Below are 18,152 nucleotides of genomic sequence, written 5' to 3' on the forward strand. Positions count from 1 at the left end.
TCTATATACCAACACTTTAGAGATAATTTTGTATATAGTCGTAGATAAACTAATAGGTCTATCCTGTGACATATTGTTGGTATCTGGGACTTTTGGGATCAAGCAAATATTTGTGTGGTTAAAGCTTTTTAATATCCTCCCTCTTCCAAAGAAACTTTTGACTGCTCTTGTTACATCCTCCCCTACAATGTCCCAATAGAATTGGAAGAATTTCGCTATCATATCGTCATCACCTGGGGCACTTTGGGGGTGAACACTAAATGTAGCTTTTTTAATTTCCTCTCCTGACATTGGTCTTTGTAGTCTACGGTTCATAGAAGCTGTAACCTTAGACTCAAAGTCAGTAAGAAAAGGCTCTGGGTCGGCCTGGTTGGTAAAAGAGAAAATGTATGTAAAGTGTTCCTCAGCCACTCTTGCAGTTTCAGCGTGAGAAGACACCACTTCACCGTTTCTTCCAATTAGACGCCATATTTTATTCTTCATTCTCTGAACTTTGAACCTTCTATGGAAAAAAGCAGTTGCCCTCATTTCCTCCAACCGAGCATTGAGCATCTCTATTTCCTTCTTTGAATTTGATCAACTATTTTGTTGCCATTGCACAAGCTTATGTCAGCAAAATTTTAACTTCTGGGCTAGAATATACATTGGTGAACCTTCAACTGGAGAGGTCCAGCTTCCCTAATAATACTCCTTATTTCCTCTACACTACACCATCTCTCTTGGAACTTGAATTGTCTCTTTGTTTTTTCCACTTGAGGGTTGGTGTTCAACAGCAGAGGGACATGATTTGAACCATTTTCAGAGAGCCTGAGGACAGTTGGGTGGCAAAAGGATTGCAACAGTCCCCCATTCACTAGCACTCTGTCTAAACGTTCTTGAATCAGTTCACTCTCAGCCCTCTTATTGCTCCAAGTGTACTGTCGACCAGTCATACCTATATCCACCAAATCATTGTCACTAATAAATAGGTTGAAGGCTGCCATTGTCGATAAGGGTGCATCTCCACCCCCTATTTTCTCTTCTGTTTTAGTGATTGTATTAAAGTCGCCTAGGATAATAACATTTTCCTGAGCCTGTCCCACTATCCTCAAAATCTCTTGAAATTGGGCTACCCTTGCTTGTTCATTACAGCTAAGGTGGAGTCCAATTATGTGCCTTTTTACATTGTTCACCACATCCCTCGCTACACCTTATATATGAAAACTAGACCTGCTGGTTACTTTAACATCACATTCTTCTTTCCACGCCATGGCTAGTCCTCCTGAAATACCATTTGGATTGATTACATGCCATCTGCTAAATCCACACGACTTTAGCTTCGCTTCCACCAGACGAGTTTGGTTTTTTGTTCGCATATAAAAACCAACTCGGGGGAGTGGGATTGAGTAATCCCTTTGAGGTTATGGATTGTCAGGGGTCTCCCTAAATCCTGATAATTTCATGTAAGGATCCTCATGGTGCTGGGGGTGCCATTGTATGGCTGGCAACCTCCACCTTCTCCTTTTTCGCTCCTCTTTCTTCCATACAGGCTTTTTTCTGAATAGGTTCATTTTCCCTACCTGCTGGTCTCCTTTTCACTCCACACCCTTGCTGGTGGTTTTCATCTCTTTGTCTAGCAATTTGTTTAATCTTCAGCTTTCTTTTCTCTTCTTTAATCACACCGCTCTTTTTCTGCTCTACCTCCATATGTGTCTCCGTTATGTTAACATCATCCAATAGGATCAGGGCTCCATCATTTTCCATAGCCTGCCAGGCCTCTTTTGGAGTCTGATTCAGCAGCCCTTCATACCTTTTTTCCAAGGATTCTGCTGTCTCTTTTACCTGATTTTTGGTTCCACTCATGCTCAATTCAGTGAAGCTTTCTATTAACCATGTAGGGGATGGTTTCTTCCTTGGTTGTGCAATTTTTGGGTTAGACTTTTTATTCCATGTAGTGTCATTGCCGCCCTCTGTGTCTACTCTTTTTTCTACTTGATCAGCTTTAACCTACTCTCCTATGTGGTCTTGTTTGGTTTGATTTGTCGTTGAGTCTATGATCAGCTTGTTACAATGCTTGGCATCATGTTCCAGTTTTGTACAATAGGTGAGAATTTTTCCAGCCGCTCATATCTGACTCCAATCTCTATTATTCTCTGTTTCGGTCCAGCTAGTCTCAGGCTATCTCTAATCCTTTTCCCTGACATTAAAGAACCTCACATCAATAACCTCTCCAATCTTCTCTCCCAATTTTCTCCCTACATCCAGCGTTTTAAATTTCTCCGAAAGACTCCAGAGTTGAGACTATACTGGGAAGAAACGGAGTCCTTCTTCCCATACCTTCTCATCTTCATTCTATCTCTGAAGGTGAAGCACATAATCTTTAAAGAGTCAGGGTCCTCCTATTTTCACTCTTATTGCATCTTGTTCCTCTTCGAAAAAGAATTGGAATATGTTGTTCCCCTTCACAACTGTACGAAGTCCATTTGGTCTCCCCCAAATCACCCTGAGGGCATTGTCCATTGTTCTCTGAGAGAAAGGTTTGTCTGCGAATAGTCTTCCAAAGAGGCTTTTAGAGCATGTCTCAGCCCCTTTTGCAATTTCTTCATCCCCCAATTGTACCAGGTCCTCCTGCTCCTCCCTAATATCTAAGTCATATTATTTTTGTCATTTTTTCGCTGACTCTAGCATGGAGAATTTGTGTTTCAATCCCAGTCAACAATCAGAATTGTGAGGTGTTGGGTATGAGTTGAAAGTAAACGAAAGAAAAATCCTAAAAAAAAAGAGTACGTGTGGAAGCCCTAGCAAAGCACCTGTCAAAAACCTTAAAGGTTCACTTGCCAAGCAAAAATAATAAAATAAGAAAATCATCTTACTTTTTAAATGTATTATTTGTTGTTGTTGTTATTGTTGAAAGAATAATTTATTCACCAAAAATTAAGCATACACCTTTTCAATTTACATCCGGCAAAAACTAAAACACAAACCCATGCTCGAAAACAACAGTAACCAAAAAAATATAATCCAAATTAATAATTCTTTAATGCTATAATATTATCAAACTTCACACAGTAATTAATTCATAAAAATTTTTGCCATCGCTACTTTGTCTCAAAACTTGTCTCCTCTTATAAAAAACAACCACACATATTCTTCTTTCCTAATGTCAGCTCCTTTCAGCAAATGCTAAAAAACTTTTGTTTCAGCACCATAGTCAAACCCTAAAATATTTTCGCAATATTCTGTGGTCACAACAATTTTAACCTTGATTCGTATAGGATGCAGGATGATGATATGTTCTTTTTCATAAGCCGATTCCCAATGTACTACTATGTTAGTACTTAGGAGTATAATATTTTGTAGCCTTAACTTTTTCTCTGTTCCGCGTACCTCTAATCTCACACACTTATGGTATACAATATAAAAATGAAACATGAAATTACATGATTGCTGTAATTGACCAAAACCGAGGGGTAGAAATTATTCTCTCGATGTTTGCAATTTCTTTGCATCTATATACCAATTCTTAGGCCTATTTTATGATTAGTATAATTGGTTTATATAAATCAGTAGAATTATTATAATTGTATACATTATAGATATCTATCAAAATTTTAAGCGAGTCTAAAAACTACTTAGTACTTGCGGAATAGGTGAATATGCAGCTTTGTACAAGAGAAACAGGTAGGGCAGTCAGAGTCAAAATTCATGAAAAACGGTAATCCACTCGCTAGATATGCCTTTGACAAAAGCAACAAACTCAACCAACAACGTTTATCTTTACTAGTCAAACACTGGTTATCCAAAAGTATCAGCAACTACCAGCGGCAAAAACCCAATTCCTCCACCCCATCTTATCTAGTTTTATCTACGTTGAAAATTATTAGTCTCTCGAAACCATTACTTTGAACTCAAAATTCAGTTGCTGCAGACATTGACATCTCCAACTCCGTCCACACTCCTTTTGCCCTTGAGAATTTCACTAAGAGGTTTGGGGTCCTGAAAATCAGGTGATGTGCTTTTGCAGTGAAAACTTCCTGCAGCCTTTTTCTTCTCTTCTCTAATTTCTGCAAGGCTCTTGGGTCCTGAAAATGTAGAGGACTCGTGAACAAATCTCCTTTGCTTGAAAACTGGTCTCCTGGAGTCATTAGATGAATGAAACTGGCGTTTAGATGGCTTTTCTCTATAATGCTTTCTTGGCCAATGCTGCTGGGAATTCCTAGATAACCTTGGCTTGTTAGCAATTGAAAGAGTTTCAACCTCTCCAATGGGGTCTATAGTGGTAATTCCCACTTGCGATGACAATCTTCCCCTTAGTCTCTGTTCATTGTAATGCCTTTGATGCCTTTCCCGGTTTCGAACCATCAAAGAAGAGGATTCATGTCGTCTGATGAAACTCGCATCAGGTGGACCACTACTTTCCCTTCGTCTTCTCAGATGGTCTCGTAGATCTAACTTCCCGTCACAGGTAGCTATATCACTCAGCTGAATCCTTTTCCTAGTCAACATAGAATCTAAGATTATATCACTGGAACAATCACAAACTCTTCTGCCATTAGCACGAGTAAGATCTCTATCTAAACGTCTATAATCATCATACATTTCTTGTTCATACAGGATGTCAGCTTTGCGGCACATATTATCATACTCAACTGGGTTTTCAAATTCATACCCCAAGTATTGTTCATTCAGTTCCTCATGTTCCCCATCAGGAAGATATTCAGGATCCTCCTCATAGCCCAAGTTTGCCGATTCATCATGAACAAGAACATCAAATCCAGGGGATGATGATTCCCAACGTTCATCAGGCTCGATGTGACCATTTACTTGCTCCTCTGAACCCTGCTCACTGCATCGTTGAGAGATGTTATCAACAAATCTTTCTTCTGGAAATCACCTTGCTGTTTAACATTTTTTGGTAAGGATAGTTGAAGATCTTCCTTAGGTGGAGGCTTGAAAGTGGGCAAAGCCTTTGGGGCAGTTAACGATGGGTTCGAATGAGTTTCAGTTGTTGATGGGGCAGTTCCTGACAACACCTTATTCTCTAGGTTGGGTGGATCAGTGCCTCCCTTGTCATTCTTTACAGGCTTTACAGTGAAATGGCTCTCATCATGCCCATGCAAAAATGAGCATCTGTCGCCTTTATTGCAATATCCATTGAAGAAAAAATAACAGGGAACCATTGTCTTATTTGCAGGCACAGCAGACTGTGTTGGCTCAGATGAAACTCCAGTCTGGCCATCCAATGGCTGGGAAAACAAAAGGAATTAGTTGAAGCAAAACAAACAGTAACAAATGAGCCCTGATCACATTTAAAAAATAAAAAACTCCACTGATTCAAGGAAACCAACAACAGTATCAAAGAAGCGAAAAAGAGACGGATTATGCAAGCTGAGGTTGAATACTCTAATGGAGATAAAAATTACTTCCTTCCTTGCAATTTACATTACACAGTCATTTCAAAGGATTAAAGGATGAACATTTTTTATATTTGCCTATTGAAAATTTTATACATTCCATATAACATCAATACTGAGTCTTTGATCTGCAACCTCACATCACAAACTACTTACAACAATGTTTGAGCTTGCTGTGTTAGTACAAGCTAGCTTCAACCATATTCAACCATGTCTCTGTGTATATACTTTAATGAGATAGGAATAGACCGATTCAATACAAAAACAACTATTACTTCAACAACAGAAGCCAACAAAGGAACAAAACAATTGCAAATCAAATTGGAAAGGATACCAGTTTCAAGCATTTCATACACACGCATTAAGTTTAAGTTTAAGACCAAAGGTAGCTTGCGGGAAACAAGTCGAAATAAAATAACAAAAAGCAACAAATGGTGGAAACATACAGGGTGCCTGAAAGCACATGTTGGATTAAGGCAACTGCCAGATAACCAGTACCAGCAATCCCTAGGGTTAAGCCTCGCAATCTCATTATGCCGATACTCGCATTCAGCTCCCTGCAAAAGCAACACAAACAAAATGAGCACGAATGACACCACAACCATAAACAAACACATACAGCATTGCAAAACGCATCAAATGAGTAGTGCTACAAATCCTTCCTGGCATTTAAACAAATCGACAATTATTACCGAAAAGCAAGTGTTACGTAAAGTGCAGTTTTGTTTTGTTTTTCATATTGTTACGGTAGGGTTAGAGAAAACGCATAATTGGAGAGAGTGAGAGAGGGAGGAGCAGAAATGGAAGGAAATGACGCAATGCAAGAGCAATGGAAGGGAAGCGGAAAAAGGGGAAAATAGGGTTAGGAGGAATGAGAAGAGTGGAATGGAACGGACCTTCTTGCAAGTGAGGGGAGATGCCAAGAAATAAACGCAATCGGTGTTGCGCATCAACGAAGCTTCGTCCATAGTCAAAAGAAAACACGGAGAAGGAAGAAGAAGGAGGAGGAGAATGGGATCAGAGTTTCATCGACATTCCAAGTTTTGGAGGGAGAAGAGATCCATCGCACATAGGAGGATGATGACGATGATGATGTAATGCAATGTAGTAATGCTGTTGATGATAGCGAGTGACGGAGCGAGAAAGACAAACACACCACCATCGACTTCGCTTCTCTGGGCTTATTATTGGGCTCCGTCAAACAAATCTTCGGGCTTATATTGGGCCACATGTGGGCCCATCTTCCGACAGATCCACGACCTAAATACAGAAGAAAGTGTAATAGATGGTTTGATTTGGGTGGGTTCTGCTGATGTCAGATGCAACTTTACATAATTACATGGAAGGTGGTTATGCCGAAGATATATGGACTGATCAAACCAATTTGAATTGGTCTAGTGATTAGCTCATTAGTCCGCTTAAGTAAGTGTTGGGATTCGAATCTCGTCTTGTACATGCAGCAACACATTGACCAACCACAAACTCTTAAGTAGAGCTTAGTACCTTTTTTTAAATTTTTAAGTAACGGGAAATCAAAGTGGCAGTTTTCTATTATAATGCGAATTTTTCAGATTTTTTTAAAACTTTAGAAAGTGGCAGTTTTCTATTATAATGTGAATTTTTCAGATTTTTTTAAAACTTTAGAAAAATGTTCTCTGTTCATTCTTTAAACAGATAAATTAAAGAAAAGATTTAAAAATTTAATTTTGATGCATTGTCCAGTGTAAAACTGTGCATCCAAATTACATAACGTGTACATTAACAAAAATAATTATCATTTATATTAACCATAAATGATCATCTAAAAAAATAATTGTAATTGCATAACTGTATAAAATATTTTAATGCATCAAAATTAAACTCAAGGTTTAAATGACAACAACAAATACGTGACTGATAACTTCAGTGTCTCCTCCACTTAATCATAATTCTAAAGAATTGATCAGCCTTTTACATTCGAGATTCGATCTTCACATCTTCATTTACAGAAGATTATCTCCATCGAACAAGTTTTTGTTTCTTTTTGTTATTGATAGTCATTTAGTAAAAGGCAATTTATGATCTCCAATTCTTGTAACTGTAAAACGAAGAACGCTACTCAAACAAAATGTTACAGTATTATTATAAGGTAAATTCTTTGGTGTAGAATGGAGAGACAGTTCTACACATGTAGAAATGTGTTGGATTCTGTTTTTGTGTAACAAGTGTCTCAATAAGAGACAATTTCTGACGCTATACAGTACCATTGTTCGGTGTATCACGTGATGAGTTTAGGTAAGAATTTGTTTATTTTGTTTAAATCTGAATAATTAACCTAAGATAATTGTTGGGCTTATTGGTTGGCTGTTTGAGCTATAATGTTAGAAGGATGAAGGCGTTTTTTGGCAGATTGAAATGCCTTTTAAGAATATATTATCTCATGTCCAAAAAAAAAAGGAATATATTGGTTTTTTTTTTTTTTTTAATTTTGGGTCTTAAGATGTAATAGCCTATGTGAATAATATGTGAATACTGAACACCCAATGGCTGGAGGTAAGTACTTAGTAGTATATATGATTTAGGTGGATCGAAAAAGACCTCTCTCAAGTGATAAGTAAATTTTTCAGTTTAAAAATATATTATGTTTATACTTATCTATACATATTTAATTATTAGTAGTTTAATATTTAAAATGAATTTTGAGTATGTAATCTAAATAAATTATGATTAAGACAAATTTATTGAATAAAAATTGATTAATATTAATAGCTCATCCTTAAAAGCTCGTTATTAAATAAAGAGTGCAGCATATTAATTTTTTATTTATTATATTTTATATTAATAACTTAAATTTAGGATTTAAAATTTAGTACTTATGATTTATGATTTAGATTTTAATATTAAGAATTTATAGTTTAAAATTTAAATTTTAGAATTCAAGAAGCATATTTTCTATTGAACGGATGAACGTATAAGCATTTGTCAATATTAACTAATTAAAAATTAATGAATAAAGTGACAAGTAAATTTCTAAGAATTTATAGTTTCGATAGATTAGTTTTTTTATATTAATAAAATATTTTATAATAGTAAATTTAGAACACTATCTTTAAATTACCACATATGATTGAGATAAAAATTTTAATTTGAACTAACTTATCTATATTTATTACCTTAAAAAATTTTATTAATATTTTTTTAAGATTAATTTATTCAAAATATAAATTTTTAGAAGTTTATTGTCACTCTATTTAATTAATTAAAGTATGATAATATCTATTTGCACTTAGTTTTAGTAGTACTGTATTCAATTTTAATAGTATTTATCTTCAATTAATTTTGAGTATGTAATCTAAATAAATCATGATTAAGACAAATTTATTGATTAAGACAAATTTTGAGTATGTAAATTTATTGAATAATTTTGCAAAAATGCATAAAATAATTAAATGTGGCTAATTGAATGTAAACTAATTATAAGTAATTTAGAAAGTGGTTAAATCATATTATTTTTAACCATTCAGAAATTACTTATAATTTAAAATTCCTCACACTTTAAAATACGTAATTAATTTTATCTTTATTCAATAAATTTGTCTTAATCATGATTTATTTAGATTACATATTCAAAATTCATTTTAAATATTAAACTATTAATAATTAAATATGTATAGACAAGTATAAATATAATATTTTTTAAACTGAAAATTTACTTATCACCTGAGAGAGAAGTCTTTTTCAATTCACCTAAATCATATATAATATACCACTAAGTACTTACCTCCAGCCATTGGGTGTTCGCATATTATTCACAGGCTATTACATCTCAAAACCCAAAATTAACCAAAAAAAACTATATATTCTTAAAAGACATTTTAATCCGCCAAAAACACTCATCCATCTAACATTATAACCCAAACAGCCAACCTATAGCCCAACAATCAGCTTAAGTTAATTATTTAGACGTAAACAAAATTAATAAATTCTTACCTAAAGCCTTTACGTGACACACCGGATAAAGGATAATTTGCAATACCAGAAACGGTCTCTTACTGGGACACTTGTTGCACAAGGACAGGATCCAACACATTTCTACATGTGTAGAACTGTCCCCATTCTACACCAAAGAATTCACCTTATTATAATTGTATACAGAAATGTACTTATTCATTGGTAGTTTTACTCTCATTGAGCTGAAAGAACTGTATTACTGTAGTTCTGTTGAGACCCTTTATTGGCATTCATTCTAAACACCTGCGATTTTAATACTCGCAAAATTGAGAAATACGATGGGGAAAAAAAACAAATCTCTACCCTCTGCTACTCTAGATTTATTGCATGTTCGAACTTTGACCTGTAGCCCTCTTCCAGAAGAAACCATTTTGGCATACAGATTACACAGCAAATTGGGGCTTGCCAAGCATGCTTCAGATGCTAGAAAATAAATCCTACAGTTATTCAGAATTTGTAAACCATTTGTTCAGTGTATCCAGCTTCTTTGAGTAAACCAGAAACCTGCAATAAATCAAGTAATCAACCGTAAGGTATATCATATGGACTCAGTAAAAAAAGTCAGAAACATGCATCACAAACAGAAATTGATACCTCTCCTTGTGTCCAATCTTTGGCCTTCTCACCAGATACGTGTTTCATCATCCCAGGGGGACCACACACCTAAAATGCAGGAGGCAGAAAAAGGTTGGGTATTAACTTCATATATATTGTAATAATAATGAAACTCCACACCAACTATCGCCACCATAACCAGTGACCTAAACCATATAAACACTAATGAACCAAAAATGTGAACATCAATATGAAAAGCAGAATGTTTTTGCAACGTAAAGACTCCTATTGTCCTAAATGTTCAAAACAACATTGTAATTACACTCATAAATCATGAAGAAGTGTTGTCTAGGAGAAAGTAACTAGTCAAAAGTAATCAGTAATTCTTGAAACAGTTGATAGTATTCAAAACTTAGCAGAGGAAAAATGATGAGTAATGGGCCAAAATTTGTCATGGAATTGAAGGAGCTGTTAATATGTTAAAGAGAAGGGTTAAGAAAGGAAATAAGTCTGACTTCTGCAATTCCAAGAGCCCGGGCTCAAGTGGAACCAAGTTCCTCTGGAGACTGCTTTATTGTAGGTGAAATTCTATCAAGATTCAAGGCTGATTATAGCCTCCATTTTCATTCAAATAATTCTTGCATGGGCGATTCTAAGGATTGTCCAAGGCACACTAATAGAGAGAGAGAGAGAGAGAGAGAGAGAGAGAGAGAGAGAGAGAGAGAGAGAGTTGATTTCCTGGAGGTTCAAACTGTTTCAATGCATCGAGCCATCAATTAAGGTCAAACACAGTTCCTTTAATGCTATGCCGGTTTAAGGTGCAAAAGTGAAACTCACAAGTATTAGAGTATCGTCAGCAGGAGCAGGTAAACCTTTCACAACCATATCCTCTGATATTAAACCTGAACCTCCCCTCCAATTTTTTGTTGGATTATCAACTGTGTAGAATATCTGCAAAATTTGTCAAAAGTTTTAAACTAATTAAATAACAGTCATGGCTGAATGATTACCAATAGTAAATTTGCTAAAAAAGATAATTTTACCTTTAAGTTAGGGTGGGTTGCAGCTAGAACATCAAGCTTCTGTTTAAGCAGTATGTCATCTGGGGACACATTAGCATACAGCAATGATATCTGCAGTGAAAAGCCACTATAATCTGAGATATTCTCATATTTACCATGAATATATTGATAAAAGAAATAAATTAACCATATATCATTCGTATAAGAAAAACGACCTAATGTACATCCACCAATATGAATTGCACTCCCAGAACCATTTCAATAGACCAGAAACAAAAAAATGTGTTCATAATTTATCTATTTATAACATAAATAAAAGAGCAAGGAGAGACTAGGTGTACATCACTGGAAAACACAAGGTTTAACACCTACCTTAGTTTTGTCATCAGGATTCTTCAATATCGCCTCAATTACCTGAAGCATTGGAGTAATTCCTGAGCCCCCAGCAACCTGTGCAGAGCATTAAAAAGTACAGAAGAAAATAAAAAAATCAAACAGGTGTACTGTGGAGAGAAAAATGAGAGATTCTAACAGTTTATGCATTCATGTCATAAAATGTAAATGAAATATATTGAACCAAAAAGTGAGATGCAACAAGGTATGCATTTACTCATGAGCAATGCTGGCTCTTTTTTTCCGCGGAGGGGGGAGGGGGTGCGAATTCAAAATTTCCTTTTTCAAAACTGTGGTTACCGAAGAAGCTTACCATGCCTATATGCTTCTTCATGTTAGGGGTATATCTGAGCTTTTCAATGGGCCTGAAATCAACAATGCCTTCGTTATAGAATGTTCAAGTATGAAAAGTGTTCTGCAAACCTTGAATTGTTGTTGCAAATGACATACCCTTTAACTTCAACAACATCACCCGGTTTCAAGCTTGCAAAATGCTGACTCATTTTTCCTTCAGGATACACCTTCAACATATTGGAAAGTACATACATAAATGATCCTCAGAACTGACCCACTAGATGATCTATGGGATGCTACAAGTAAAGCCCATGCTAACATACCTTGATTAACAAATCAAAATATCCCTTGGCTTCTGGATCTGATATAGGAGTATACCTGAAGATTGCAACACAACCACTTTCTTAAACTGACCTCTATGGAAATATCAATAGCAAGCAAGAAATAATTCTTATCTAAGTTCTACCATATGATCTTGCATTGGGTGGAAAGCTTTAGTATTTCATTCTTTCCTGAACTTTCCAATTTAGGAACCCCACTGTATCCCTTCACCCAATATTTGTAAATAACAGGTATATTTTGATAAATTCTTTAGTTGTACTTGAGAAAATGAGAAGCCTCTTATAAGATAGAAAATAGAATATAGTGCTGTCAAATCTCAATTTATTAATTAATATACTAGGCTGCTAGCTATGCAAAAATTTTAGTTCAAGAACATAAGTGGAAAAGTGCATGCCATCTGAATGATTTTCAAAGGCATTCATCATTAACAATGCTCCAGTTATGTCTTAAGAGAGCCTTTAACAGACATTCTAGAAAACCTTTCCAACTAATCGTACTATTACTAAGGCTACCAGTGGCAGAAAGAAAAATAAGTACGAAAATGAAACACAAAATTCAAGCACTGATATTTAATATAAGAAAAATTGCAAATGTTTTATACTGAACATGTCCGGAATGCTACATCATCAGAAGCCACAATATAGAANATCACATATTTCGGTTTCCCTTCAGCATCCTGTCCCAATGGAGCTCTGTGGTAATAAATATACATTCAATACACATTATATATGGCCAAAACCTAATTTTATTTATATCAATAGCAATAATAAATTATCAACAATCTATGGAACCTTGTAAGAATGCAGGAAGCAATATCCAAACCCAACTTTTTAGTAGGATCAAACGAAAACCTGGCAAACACGGGAAAGAGACAGAATCATATTAATACAAACATTTTGGTGAGAAGTTATATAGATATATTATCACATCTGTTGAAGTGTTAGCTCATATACCTGAATAGCTGGGTATTGTGACTGACTCTGGCAGTATCTTGCAACTTAAATTCAACCCATTTATCTGGATTAAGTGCTGAAAAGACAAAAAAAAAATAATATATATATAAAACCCCGAATCTTATTTCTCATGCATTGGATGGGAAGCAAAAGTCACAGTACACTCCTAAAACGATAATTCAGATCAAATGGTAAAGAAATAATATCTTCAAAAACAATTGATCTGCACAGTTACAGATTAAAACTTTCTCTGAAGCTGGGAAGTGAAGGAGAGAGGGAAATATAAACTCACCAATATTTTTTATTTCCCCTTCTTCAGCCTGCTCTGAATGAACCTGCAAATATAAACACAACTTTATTACCAACATTTTCATCACTAAGGATGAGCATAAAGCAAACGATCATAACTCATATCAAAGAAGAAACAATAATAATTTTTATTTAAATGACAGTGTAAATCAATAGATCGAATAATCAAATGAACGCGAAGCTGGATTGGATCAGAGAATAGTCAAAGGGAAGATGATAAAAGCAAAATGAGAATTAAGAACGAGAGGCAGCGTACAAGGTTAGGAGAGGAGAGAAAGTAGAAGCAGGAGAGTCCGCCGGAGACGCCGGCGGCGACAGCAGCATATGGTAGGCGGAATTTGGCGGAAGAGTAAGAGGAGGAGGAGGAAGAGGACTTGGATTGGGCGTTGAAAGCATTGGCGAATGCGATAGGCGTGGCCCTGAGAAACCTCTTGAGTAAAACTTCCATTTTCAGAGATTGGAGAATGGAGATCGAAGGAATGAAGGAAGGAACAAGATTCTTGGAGGAGTGAGAAGGGTTTAACACTGTCACTCACTCACTCTAGCTTCTCTTACAGCAACCTGCTGCAGATTCCAGAACGTGGGCTTCGTTCTCTTTTTGTCTTGTGGGCTTCAACGTTACCAAAACAAAAATCAAACACGGGCTTTGATTCCAAATTGTGTTTGTTTTTTAATATAAAAGGTAAAAGATTAACCAACTTGTCTAATGATGAGCTTACTCATCCGATTAAGCAAGTGTCGAGAGTTCGAATCCCGCCTTGTATATGTAACAATTCATTAGTCAACGGCAAACCTTTAAATAGAGCTCTGATTCGCGACGGATTAATCATTAATTTATCAAACTGAAAATGTGTGAATTTTGTTTTTGTATGCAGTAATTTATTAACCAATAATAAAGTAGAATTCAAATTCCTAATCTCTTTGATTAAAATACCAAATAATGAACTACAAAATCACATTCATGTAGTTTCTTAATTATCTTCTATTTATGTAAGAAAAAATATTTTATTTGACTTTTATTAAAAAAAGCAAAAACTATGTGTTGGTTTTTACTTGGTGACAATTATAGTTGAATATTTGACATTTTGCATAATAGACATGACTCTCCCAACACTGATTTTTTCATATTCAATATTTAGATTGAGACTATTACTTAAGAAGGAAGAGAATCTGCAATTATAATCGATTATGTATTTGTTATATTTGACTCGACTATTTTTTTTATTTTTATAGTTGTTAGTATATTATTCGTTAAAATCTAACATACAGTTTAGATGTATTTAGACTTATATTAATATATGAAGTGATTTGTAGGATCATGAGGAGAGTATAATATTTTACATGAAAAAAAGTATGTGTAAATTTGAAAGCGAATTGTTCAACATCTCAACCTGTACTACATTAAAAAATTCGATATTGATATATTGATGATATTTGGTATCTTCCATATGATTCCTAACAACTCCTTGTCAATTCAGGCATGATTTTAACTTATTTTTAAGTTGATTTTTCTGGTAGGTTAATGACCCACTTGGACATCATTCTCATCGGATGAAAAAACTTTTCAAAATGATAATAAATATACAAGCTCATATACATCGCATACTCTCAATTCTTGTTGACAAGTCTTAGGTGAAACCTCTTCTTCAATCTTATAAAATCAAAAAAATAAATGAGAAATGCTCGTTGCACTTAGGATTTTTTTTTAATAAATAAATTAATTATAATAATTACTTAAATAAATAATTTAAAAAATATTATCGAAATTAATGAATTGATTGGTTGAATGATTTTCAATAATAAATAAAAGTCGAGTTATAATTAATTTATTTATTAAAATAAAAAATTTTTGGACTTACGTAGAGTTGTAGATAAGTTTGAAAAACCTAACCTTTTTTGTTGACTTAGAAAGCTAACTATTTAGTTTTCCTTTTTGAAAATTTGAAAGTTTAAAAAAAAAAAGTATTCAATAATTTTTTAAAAAATCGGAAAATAATTTTTAAAATATTTTTTTAAAAGTTAAACTAATACTATCTTAAATGAGCTTAAGAGTCTTTTTCTCTTAAATAATTTTATTTGAGATTATATGTTTATTGGACTGCTTGAATCATTTTAATTAATAGACTTAACATAGGCTATTTAAAATACTATTACGTCATGTATATATAAAAAATTAATTCGTAAATCAATTACTCATATATAATACATGATGAGATATAAAATACACTTTAAAAATAACTTAAACAATAAATGTATTATATTCATGGTTCTAAAAATTGAATCAAACTAACCTATTCGGCCGAGTTAATCAAGAATCAGTTCTTCAGTCAATTCAATTAAAAAGAAAAATTATTTGGACTGATGAGAAAATCAGCAATTAAACAATAAATTGCGTAAACTAATCCAATTTTAATAAAAGATTTTTCAATTCAGTGCTAAATCTCTTAAAATGATATTATTTTAACTTTTAAATTAAAAAAAATCAAAACAAAACAATGAAACAGAGCTTCTCCCTCTCTCTCACAGGCCACAACTAACCCTAAACCTATATTCAAATCCATCAGCAATAGCTAGCAGCCTCATCCCCTCACCATCGATGAACTCTTCTCCTCAACTAGAGAATAGCTTCTCGAAGCTCTGCTTATTCCAAATTTCTCTCTTTTTCTCTCCCTCTCTCTCTATATATATACACACGAATGTCTCTCTCTCTGCTCAACAATGTTTTTCTCGCCGTCAATAAGAAGTCTTTCATTGTAAATTCTTCTTTAGGACAATATTAATATGATTTTAAAACGTTAGGAAATTAAATAAGACGATTTAAAATGTTAGAGACAACTTTAAAATGTTAGGGACAAAAACGATACTTTATTCTATTTATAATAATCCTAACAAAAAATAACATCAAAATAATTCAATTTCTAAATCTTTTTTGAGTATATATATTCTGTCAAACTTTGAATATTTCAGAGACTATTTTATTATTTATTTTTTTAAATTATTTTTATTAGTTATATAAATTTTTGGATATTATTATAGATTTATACTAATTTATTTGATAATTATTTTTCTTTTTTGTAACATCCAACTTTAGTATGATATTTAGAATTTACGAATTTTCAAAATAGTATAACAATAATCCTATCTATTTCTAATCAGTTAATAATAAAGAAGAAATTTATCGAATAGAAGAGGGAAGAAAATTGATCCATTAGGAATCGATTTTTTTAATTAATAGTTAGTATATAAAATAGTAAATAAGATAAAATTAAGTAATTTGAATTGTTTTTTTTAGAAGAGAAGATAAGAAAATATATCAAAAAATTTTGAATATTTTAAAGAAAAATATGCATAATAATTATTACAATAAATATTTTATAAAATTAATTAAATCCCATTATTAATTTGGTTTCAATATATATCGAAAATAATGAGTAATTATTTTATTTGTTTTATCCGAGAACATCTTAAAAATTAGTTGCACAGGAGTTTTAGGAAAATTTTCGACAGTGATCGCAGTCCTCTTCGAATAGGATTATGTGTTAATGTGTTATATGATATGATTTGATTTTGGTAAGAAATCAACAAACAATTGAGACAGGTTATAGTAAAGCTTTTTTTTGGGTGAATAATTAAAAATTAAAAATACATAATCTTTTAAAACGGTGTTTGAGCTGAAACGGTAGTAGAATTTGTGTTAGGTTCATTTTGTTTTAAAGATAGGCAAATAAGCCATCAAATTGGCTAACTAAACATGGGAAAATGGATCTTTTCTATTTTTTTTTGTCACGGATAAAAATAAAATGTAATCTCCCACATTTAATTATACAAATAAAATTAAAAATAAATGAAAAAAAGAATGCAATAAAAGATGAAATTTTTTACTGGATATTATTCAATTTTTTTTCTACTGAAGAAGATTTACTCCCCTAAACATAGAGCCTTGGAAGTTGAAGAGTTAGTCGAATTAATTCTTTTAGCAACATTTTTGGCCTGTTGCATTTGCTGGAGATGGACCTTCTTTAAGTGTTGTTTTTTTTTCTTTTTTTTGTCTTTTAGATTTTATATCACAAAAAAAGAAGAATAGTTACTTATTGATAATAATACATAATTTGTAATTGAATTAAAATATTTATATTAAAATTCTATTGTATCAAAGACTTATTTTTAAACAATATTTATAATTAAATTTGCAAATATTTCATCATGATTTATGAATAAAATTTTTAAATTTTTTTTATTCTTATGTTAAAACTGATTTAAATAACTGCGATCTTACTTAAATCTTTTTTATTATCATGAATAAGGATGACAATGGATATCATAGGACGAGTAGCTCTCTCTTCCATCCCATTCCCATTTATAAAAATGCTTCCTTTCATCCCTCTCCATTATAAATATGTGTTTGATTATTCTTATTTGAATGGTAGATACCAGCTGATATCCAATGGGTATTATTTTTATTTTTTTAATTTAACACAAAATACATAACAGCTAACACAATCTAAAATTTCAAACACAATTTAACATAATCAAATATAAACGTTAAATAGTCAATATGGCAACTTATAACTTTTATATATGAGGCTTTTTAAGTAATTTTTTTTTGAGCGAATTTTACGAGTCTCGTTAGCGAGTATATCCACCCTTATCTCTGTCTCTATTTATTTACGGGAGCGGGTCTTCATCTTTATGAAAATTTTATGGGTTTTCATTTAATTTCCGTCGCGAATAATCTCTACAGGTACCTAACCTACTTGTATGGGTATTTTTGTCATTCCAAATTATGGCAACAAATATTAATATATTATGTATAAAAATGTCATCGCTAAAATTAAATTAGAACGGAATTATTTGTTAGTATCATATTCATTCTTATAAATAAAATAACATGACTAACGTTG

At 33.0% G+C, this 18,152-nt stretch overlaps 3 protein-coding genes across 3 annotated transcripts; all 3 read right to left on the reverse strand.

Moving 5' to 3' along the window:
• Positions 1 to 632: 632 nt before the first annotated feature.
• LOC107471421 (uncharacterized) lies at positions 633 to 983 on the reverse strand. Its single transcript, XM_016090884.1, has one exon. The coding sequence runs from the start codon at positions 981 to 983 to the stop codon at positions 633 to 635; it is 351 nt and encodes a 116-aa protein (XP_015946370.1).
• Positions 984 to 3,580: 2,597 nt separating this feature from the next.
• LOC107469835 (zinc finger CCCH domain-containing protein 32-like) lies at positions 3,581 to 6,495 on the reverse strand. The gene is given in 4 exon segments (XM_016089217.3): positions 3,581 to 4,868; positions 4,871 to 5,225; positions 5,840 to 5,950; positions 6,290 to 6,495. Coding segments are annotated over 4 exon segments (1,512 nt in total). The 5' UTR covers positions 6,362 to 6,495; the 3' UTR covers positions 3,581 to 3,894.
• Positions 6,496 to 9,388: 2,893 nt separating this feature from the next.
• On the reverse strand, positions 9,389 to 13,812 carry LOC107469827 (NADH-cytochrome b5 reductase-like protein). The gene is made up of 13 exons (XM_052254253.1): positions 13,508 to 13,812; positions 13,235 to 13,277; positions 12,943 to 13,018; positions 12,781 to 12,840; positions 12,640 to 12,681; positions 11,971 to 12,034; positions 11,804 to 11,874; positions 11,667 to 11,718; positions 11,333 to 11,410; positions 10,982 to 11,071; positions 10,776 to 10,889; positions 9,978 to 10,046; positions 9,389 to 9,887 (listed from the first exon to the last, which is right to left on the reverse strand). The coding sequence occupies exons 1-13, from the start codon at positions 13,697 to 13,699 to the stop codon at positions 9,831 to 9,833; spliced, it is 1,008 nt and encodes a 335-aa protein (XP_052110213.1). The 5' UTR covers positions 13,700 to 13,812; the 3' UTR covers positions 9,389 to 9,830.
• Between the last annotated feature and the right edge of the window lie 4,340 nt (positions 13,813 to 18,152).

The sequence above is a fragment of the Arachis duranensis genome, chromosome 1 (assembly GCF_000817695.3).
Source record: "Arachis duranensis cultivar V14167 chromosome 1, aradu.V14167.gnm2.J7QH, whole genome shotgun sequence".
NCBI classification, from domain to species: Eukaryota; Viridiplantae; Streptophyta; class Magnoliopsida; order Fabales; family Fabaceae; genus Arachis; species Arachis duranensis.